The sequence below is a fragment of the Perca fluviatilis genome, chromosome 1, assembly GCF_010015445.1.
Source record: "Perca fluviatilis chromosome 1, GENO_Pfluv_1.0, whole genome shotgun sequence".
NCBI classification, from domain to species: Eukaryota; Metazoa; Chordata; class Actinopteri; order Perciformes; family Percidae; genus Perca; species Perca fluviatilis.
Genome location: NC_053112.1, coordinates 45,430,072 through 45,439,065, shown reverse-complemented (window position 1 = coordinate 45,439,065; position 8,994 = coordinate 45,430,072). Strand labels below are relative to the sequence as shown.

At 41.0% G+C, this 8,994-nt stretch overlaps 1 protein-coding gene across 4 annotated transcripts; it reads left to right on the top strand.

Moving 5' to 3' along the window:
- Positions 1-752: 752 nt before the first annotated feature.
- si:ch211-151p13.8 (uncharacterized protein LOC562078 homolog) lies at positions 753-8,333 on the top strand. Of its 4 annotated transcripts, none has more exons than XR_005640869.1 (6): positions 753-960; positions 2,081-2,089; positions 3,396-3,532; positions 4,017-4,170; positions 6,535-7,006; positions 8,009-8,023. XR_005640869.1 is itself a non-coding variant. In XM_039817212.1 (6 exons), the coding sequence occupies exons 1-6, from the start codon at positions 894-896 to the stop codon at positions 8,107-8,109; spliced, it is 594 nt and encodes a 197-aa protein (XP_039673146.1). In that variant the 5' UTR covers positions 753-893; the 3' UTR covers positions 8,110-8,333. The 4 variants fall into 4 exon arrangements, 2 of the variants coding, with proteins under 2 accessions (XP_039673146.1, XP_039673155.1); XR_005640870.1 differs by lacking the exon at positions 8,009-8,023 and having other exon boundaries at positions 6,535-6,775; positions 6,881-6,998; XM_039817212.1 differs by having other exon boundaries at positions 6,881-7,006; positions 8,009-8,333.
- The last annotated feature ends 661 nt before the right edge of the window (positions 8,334-8,994 follow it).

Here is an 8,994-nt window from a genome sequence, read left to right as displayed (position 1 = left end):
CTACACAAAAATATATGAAAATATTATTTCATCCACAGAACTAAAATCACAATTTACTTTTTCATTATCTCAGTGAATGATAATAAAGCTAATTGTAAAGTAGAGCTATATACCGTAGGTTAGTAAGGCCAGTTCACTTCATGGTTCACTCATCATATCATACTGCCATCTAGTGTTCATCTAGTGTTCATTTTGCATTATTTTGATATAGCCCAAGGAGATATTCCATATTTAAGATAATATTTCACAATATAAAATGTTTGTACACACACACACACACACACACACACACATGTACACACACACACACACACACACACACACACACACACACAGATATCACGTGTGTGTTGCTCTGTCAATCACCTAGCCTTTGATAAAAGATCTGAAAACAAAAGAGAGAAATGTATATTATATCTTTTTGGTTTCATGATGGTGCCTCCAATTTTTGAATGGCAAAGGTGATGTAATTTTTACTAGTAAGAATGACTTTGTGGATAGCTGAAATTAAATTTGTAGATAGGAAGAATGCCATTGTGGATATCTGAAATGTTCTTTTTGACTAGTAAAATTTGAATTACGGATATCTACAATACATGTCCAGATAGCTATTACATGCTAAAACGGCTTGCAGCTCAGAGGATAAACCGGGAATAAGCTAACAACGCCACCCTCTGGCCCGCAGGACCTGGGCAGTCCCTGTGTATATTATTAGGGCTATAAACTATAAATAGCCAGTGTGCCGAGTCGACGCCAGGCGCGTGTCCGCTGAGAAGGCACACGCCTGCGCGTGAAACATGTTCGAGCCTTCCCTCTGTCTGGACCATAGACTCATCATCCCGGACGGTAGCAGGACAACGCAGTAGCATTTTGCCAGTGCTTCATCGGGACAGATGCTCAGAGGGGAACTAACGGCATGTAAAAAGGCACTACAAACGTCCAGCACATCTATACTGAGCGGTACGTATGTCCCATGTGGTTGAATCCATTGGCCATTTAGGCTTTGAGGCTGCAGGACGCTAAATTGATAGGCGTGTAACGTTACTTGTGTTTTAACTGGTTATTTTATATTGTCCGTGCGTAGGTTACTTATAATGATATTTTTAACCATTAAGCGTTCACGAGCTTAACGTGACGGTCATGTTTAGTAGCCTACAGTTGAGAAGGAGGGATGCTCATTCAATGTAGCCTAAGTAGGGGTGTTGCCTTTCACTCTCATCTCACTTCAGAAAGGAGACACCAGCCTCACATTAAAAGAGTCTGTCATGTTGCCCATGTCGGTATCCATATATCCAAAAACGCCATGATGTAATATGTTCTGAAAATGTGATTACAAAGAGACTTGTTTGGGCTAACAAAAGCGGAGGGTCTCTCTTTGTTTCGCATTCCCAGAAACAAGACGTTTGAGGACGTCATCTTGGGCTTTGGAAAACACTGATCTATGGCTGCAACTAACTATTATATTCATTGTCAATTAATCTGTCAATTCTTTTTCTTGATAAATCGATTAGTTTGGTCTACAAAATGTCAGAAAATGGTAAACAATGTCGATCACTACCCAATATGACATCCTTAGATATCTTGTTTTGTCCAAAACTCAAAGATATTCAGTTTTCTCCCATGTGAAGAAACTAAAAGACATTCACTTTTAAGAAGCTTTAAAAAAAAATAATACTCAAACTGATTAATCACTTATCAAAATACTTAATAATGAATTTAATAGTTGACAACTAATCGATTATTTTTTGCAGCTCTACACTGATTGAAATTTTCTGACATTTTATAGACCAAACAATGAATTGATTAATCGAGAAAATAATCCACAGATTAATCGAAAAAAGAAAATAATCGTTGGTTGCAGCCCTAATCAATATGCTGTGCACCATCTCTTCTGAAGCCCAGGACAGCTTGAAGACTTACTTTAGACAATGATGCCACATAACATGTCACACCTAACAATCATGGTCCTGTCTCTCTCCTTTGTGCCAATATCTGTCCTCATACTCGGGAGGTCAGTGATGACATCACTCTGGGATTGTCTGACACTTCCCAATCCCTAACCACATTACCATGGCAACAGGAAGAAAAGGTAAGTTTGACCCAGCCTGTGTGTGTGAATAGTTCGGCCTTCACACAGTTATGTCTGTAAGCCTAGCTGCTGTACTTTAGACACAGTGAAAAAAGGCTTCCCAGACAGAAAGACATTACATGCATTTGGCTTCCCTCCTTTTTTCTATGTAATTTACACATAATAGGCATGCACTAAAAATCATGCACTATCTCTATGAGATACAATTAATTTTTGTTTTACTTCTTACTTATCATTACTTGAGACTTGTGTAGATTGTTGACCAAATATAAGAGTGACCCCGATACTGAACCATGCTAGTATGCCACAATTGTACAGTGACATAAACTCTCCTTGTGGTTTATGTCGCTCACTACAGCGGCCACCGCACATACAGTTTCTAATGGCAGGTGGAACACACACACACACACACACACACACACACACACACACACACACACACACACACACACACACACACACACACACACACACACACACACAAACACACACTCTCGCCTCATGTTGTAGTTTATTGTGCAGCTTCCAATAGTACTATCACATATTTTCCCAAATTCAACATGTCAACAGTTGAAGCAACATTCATCAAAATTCAGAGACAACAAAACCAAGGAACCAAGGAATGCATTTTTTAATCTCTGACTGTTCTGCCTCTGCTGAATCTACCACTTCTGCACTAATGCATCTGTGAGGCATTTCTATTTATAGTCAATTCAATTCAATTTTATTTATAGTATCAAATCATAACCACAGTTATCTCGAGACACTTTACAGATAGAGTAGGTCTAGACCACATGCTATAATTTACAAAGACCCAACAATTCCAGTAATTCCCCCAAGACCAAGCATTTAATGTGACAGTGGCGAGGAAAAACTCCCTTTTAGGGAGAAACCTCAGACAGACCCAGTCTTGGTAGGCGGTGTCGTGACGGTGCCGGTTGGGGGGGTGTGATGAACAGTGGCAATAATAGTCACATTAAAGAAAATGGAACTATAACTAGAAATAGTAGTTATTGTAGTAGTCAGGGTGTTGTTGTCCAGCAGAAGGTAGTGGGCATGCTGTCAATTTATCCAGATGTTTTTATTAACTCACATCTGCCCTCATTCATCTTTGTCTGCATCTTCAGTTTCCTGCTTTACGTGAATTTATCAAACATTTATTAAAATACTCATCGCTGTTTTTGCTTTGTTGCGACATCAAGATAGATTTTGTATATAGCCATGTTTTTAATCACATCTAGTAATCATCATTGTGGCTAAGTGGTTGCTAGATGATTTAAAACCTGTATTTTCTCTCCGTCACCAGGCTCCACCTCGAAGGCCGGTGGGGTGCGTTTCCCTGACGACGACGAGCCCCCCGGCTCTCCAACACGGAAAGATGACGAGTCAAACCTCTCTACTCTCATTGCTATCCCAGAGAAGGATGGCAGCTACTTGGTCAAGGTGTGTCCATGTGTGTGTACATGGAAAGGCTGTTCTATGGCCCATTATATGCATAATGTAACTATGCAACTGTTCGCTAACAAGTTCACCATATCAACCCACCCTCACTTTGGGAAACCACTACAAACTTCGAGCTAGCAAGCTACACTCTGAAAATGGAAAGTTTTGAAGAAAATTGTTTAATTACAGATGTCAAACAGAAGCATATCACACCAGAAGGCCTCACAAAGTACACCAGATTGATGCATTTAACTTGTTTTAAAAAAGCATGCCCCCAGACCCCCCTAGAAAGTCTGAGAAATTGTAGATGGGGAACATGAAGTGATAACGCTTTAATCCATGTATTCATAGAATCGGTTTAAATCCGAAATATTGCCAAATAAACACTTTAGCTTATTCATAAACTCAACATCTGCTTTTTTTATCGCTTTATTTCTCCTTTTATCTCTCTCTCTCTCCCCTCTCCTGTCGTTTCTCTCTCCAGGCTGGTTTCCTGAAGAGCCACCACTGTTATGAGATTGTCTTCACCATCCCAGATGTTCCCACACTGGGCAAAGAGCTCTCCTGTCTTCCTTCCTCCTCTCCAACTCGGAGGTTCCCCTGCCTCCGGGTCAATCGTATCGACTCCATAGTGGAGAGTAAGTGTAGAACTGTTTACCGCCTCCCTAATAGTGCAGAACCTGTGTGCCAATTCGGAAAAAGTCACACACACCCTGCCATCTGATCACGCACCAACTTATAAAAATAACACTATTTTGAAACGCTAGTGTTTTGTACAAATGTGTAACATAAATAACACTCCTGTTATTATTATAGCGTATAGTGCACACACAGGACTCCCGTGTATGTCCCTGTTTGGTTGGCTTCTTCTTGGTCTACCTTGAGGTTTTGCCAGACTGGCTGTGTGCAGTGTGCTGATCCATCTGCCTCTCTATTGTGTTTCCCAGACTCTGCAGTCTTTTGTCAATCGATCTAGTTGAGGACACAGAGGGTAAAGCTGTTGCTATCAGACGTGTGTGCATTTGTAGAAGTTCTGATTACAAAACACTCCGACCCACAAACACAGACGTAAATATGAGCTGACCTCTAGAAATGGAGACTTTTGTTAGTAACACCTGCAGGTGTACGATCAGATTACTGGACTGATCAATGGCTACCAATATTCTAATTGGGCCAAGTATTCGAGATGGCTCTCCACCAGCTTGTCAGTTACTGGAGCCAGAAAATGCAAAACTGAGCAAAAAGATGGAGCCTGGGTGGAGCTAAGAATGAATGCCATCTTGTGTGTGATAGTCCCGGACTGCTGTCAACCAAGCAAAAATGCTCCTACACCTCGCTTTTACCCTTAATCTTGCAATGTCAGTCAGTCGGAACACCAATTTGGTCCAGAATGAGACCAGAATGAGTGTACTGAGGATGACAATGAAGCCTCCTGACTTTGGTGATTCCTGACTTTACCTCTAGCTCCACCAGCTGGTTAAAAGTTTATCTTTTAGTGAAATGTCTTGAAGCAAAAGGATGCATTGCCATGACATTTAGCAGAGATATCCATGGTGCCCAGAGGATGAATCCTAATTTTGGTAATCCTAACCCTTTTCCCCTAACACCACTAGAAGGTCAAAAGTCTCATTTACCCTGCGGAATATCTAAAAAAATATTAGATTGATTGGCTCACATTTTGTACCTAGACGTTCACGGTTCCCAGACAATTCATCGTAAAGACTTAGGAAGACTTCTTACTTTTTATCTAGTTCAAAAAGAAAGAAAATTCTCGCACACACTCACCACTGCATTGGTTTATTTGATTGGTCGACGTATGATCACAAGGACCTTTCTCTGTGTCTTGAGAAAGTTCCTTGAAATTGGTCGACTGACCAAAAAAAACAATGCAGAGGTGAAAAGTCTGTTTGGCAATTTTATTTATTTTTTAAAATGGATCGTTAGGGACTTTTTATCTAGTGCCGTCATCAATTTAAAATTAGAATTTTTGTCCTGCTGAGCAAAGACCGCAGATAGAGATAGCAGCATGTTTGATTGAGACGCTACAGTTAGAGGAAGTCTGGGCAGAACAGGGTAGAGACATGGACAGACAAGAGAAAAAACAGGAGTTTATGCGACACGAGCGAGAAAAGGAAATTTAACGAGTCTGGAATCTGGAGATGTTGGCCAGGTTAGAGGTTAAGAAAGCTGCTGCAAAAGACGCCATGATGAGCAGGCATTTGATCTTAGCCGGGCACAGGGTTTCATGCCACCTTTAGATGAAAGCGCTATTGATGTTTTTCTATGTTTGAGAAGGTGGCTATGAAAAGTGATTGGGCTAAGGGCCATTGCTAGTTCAAAGTGTGCTTACTGGGAGAACTCCGAGAGCAGTGGCGTTGGACACTGGTGTGGGCCTTGAGTACAATGCTCTAAGGAAGGCTGTGCTGGAGGCTTACAGTAGCGTACCGGAAGTCTACAGGCGGCATTTACCTGATTTGAGAACTTATCGTATTTGGATCTGTGGATTGGATGAGTTCATGTACTGCTTTTGACTATCAGGGATTGAAAGACTTAATGTTGCTTCAACAGTGAAAAGTCAGTATCCTCAGGGAGGTTGATCTCCATCTAAATGACCGTGAGGTGGACGGCCCATGACGTGCAGCAGAGTTGGCTGACGGCTATGCGGTGACCCATGGTGGTATACCAGGTGGACTGATTGGGAAGAGGAAGTACCATGACGCAAGCCTGGAGGAGAACACCAACAGTAGTCGAAGAAGCCAGCGGAACAGCAGCTTTCAAAAGAGACTTAATGAAGCCTGTGCAATAAATATGTAGTATGCAGTTTAAGACACAGTTTTGAAGCAGAGCTGAGTAACAATATCCTGCACCGACAAATAACATTTTAAAGTGCATCTGAAGCACAAGTAGAAAATACAACTCCCCCCTGTCAGCATTTTGTCTGTCTGCTGGCATTGCAGAGTGAATAAAGAACATAACTGTCCCTATCTCATCCAATCTCTTAGCTCGCTTTTCTACTTCTACGCAGACTCTAAGAACAATGGATGTAGCAGCAGTGACTTCACGTATTGGTTTGTGGACTGCTGTTTTGAAGCCTCGAGTTTGGCAATGTGGATGTTGCCATCTTGTTTTGTTTTTTAATCAGACGTGATGTTTTTTGACGAGACGGTGGAGCTGGGGAGGATGACGCGGCAAAGCCAGCGTTATGGTTGCAATGGCACTGCGCTAAGCTAAACGCTAAAGAGGGAAAGTTGCCGATTTTCAACCCTTCTGAGGCAAGTTATCCAGTGGAGATTTATGGGTGGGTAAACCTGGATAATGCAGATGTTGATCCCTGCCCCTCTCTTATAGGAGGAGTAAAGGTAACGTGTGAGTACAGGACTCACCAGGAGGGGGTGCTGCAGGAGGAGCTCACTCTGGTAACCAGAGGGAGAAAGGGCAGCAGTCTGAAGGTCAGATTCCAGGCCAGGGTCATTGGTATGTGCCAACACACACACACACACACTCAATAAAGCTGTGCATAAAAATATTCTAATCACAAACTTAATTTAAACTGCAAGTTTTAAATGCCGCTGCCAGATTAACTTCCCAAACACACAGCAACATGTTATTCCAAAGATATGTTACCGATATTTATTTTTTGTTCTTTGTTTCTGTTGCTGTTTCACCTCCACCCACAATTCAGTCAGACACTTGCTTTATAGAATTGCCCATTTATAGCAAACGGCTATACAGTTAGATTTTTACAAAAAAAGGCTCTGGTCTTTGAAGGTCTGCCTGATTCATCTGCACACACATCCCACACAATATGACACAGGGCTGGTTTAAAATCCACAAAGGCATTCATGTAATTAAAGGTTTTACAGTCGTGGGCAGCTCCCAAATGCCCTTTATGCATTGCATGTTACAAATGTATTAATTAACAGCATGCTCAAAAGTCAACACATTTTAAATTCACTCGGAAAACCAACCTAACAAAACTGACAACAAACAAACCCAAAAAGGTTTTAATGCATTAAAGCTGCAGAGATTATTCAATCAATCAATTCGTCGTCAACTATTAAATTAATCGTTAACTATTTTGATAATCGATGAAGTGGTTTGAGTCATTTTTTAACGAGAAAGTAAAAATTCTTTGATTCCAGCTTGTTAAATGTTCAAGTTTCTTTACATTTCTTTCTTTACTTTACATTTGAGACATATCATGCTTTGGGAAAAACTGATTGACATTTTTCAAAATGTTTTCACATTTTATAGACCAAACAAGTTATCTATTAATTGAGAAAATAATTGATAGAATAACCATTAGTTACAGCCTGCTTTTGGTATAAGCATCATAATGCACTCAGCAGTGTCCTGATATAGAAGGTTACGGACAAAGGCTGTATTACCTCAGCTCTGACTGAGCCTGACACCTGACAAGTATAATACAGGGAGTGAACGCAGACTGTCCTCATCTATTTCTCTTCCTCTGTACAGACCCACAACACGGGACTCCCATGCTGCTGGAGGGGGTGAGATGCCTGAGTGCTCGGAAAGACTCCCATACAAAGCACAGCAGCGACTGTGAGAAGATATGATGAAAAGATACACAGATATCATGTATATAAATCTAAAACAATGTGATTCAGAGACTGGGTTAAGGCCCAGCGTGATAGTATAGGAACACTAACATATGGTGCCCTAATTGGAAACAGCTTCATTTGACTGGTAAATAATGGGATGTGCTATGTACTATTTTTTTTTTTAATAGTGAAATTTCAAAATATTTGTTGGAAAAATACAGGTCAAACAAATACTGAAATTGAGATGGGTGAGATTTCAAAACGGTTTAAAAATGCAGTATCATAAAAAAGAATAGAATACACTGTTATTGTCCAGCCAAGGCCAGAAAATCCCCTTTGGTCTCACCAGATACAATGAAAAGATCTCATTACATCAGAGGATGTGAGTGGAGTGGAGTGGGAAAAATGTCCCCTCCTCAATCAAGGAGCTGTTCGTTCCTGCCGCACCAGGCCACTCTGCTGAATGTTTCCCCATGCTTAACTCCGATTTCACTGTGCTTCACCCAAATCTCTCACCGCTCGCTCCCAAATCTCTTTAAAAAACCTGTATTTATCAGATGAACAGTGCCCGCTCTCTCTCCATACCACCAGTGCCCGAGCTGGCGATCTAGAGGGAAGACTTTTGAATTTTAGAGGTGTTGAAATTAATCAAATAATCGATGCATCGAATTGTGGACATGGACGACGCTGCATTGATAATCGGCAGGCTCATAATCGATTATTTCTGTTTACAATTTAATGTAGGCCTAACAACATTTCTGTTTACATATTCTACATGCTTCGAACTCATGGTGTGAGCGGGAGACTAGGCAACGCTTCAACTTAAAATGTCGTCCCTCCACGACAACGCCCCTTGTTGTCGTGAGCTATTGCTTAAATGTGTAAAATATGTGTTTGATA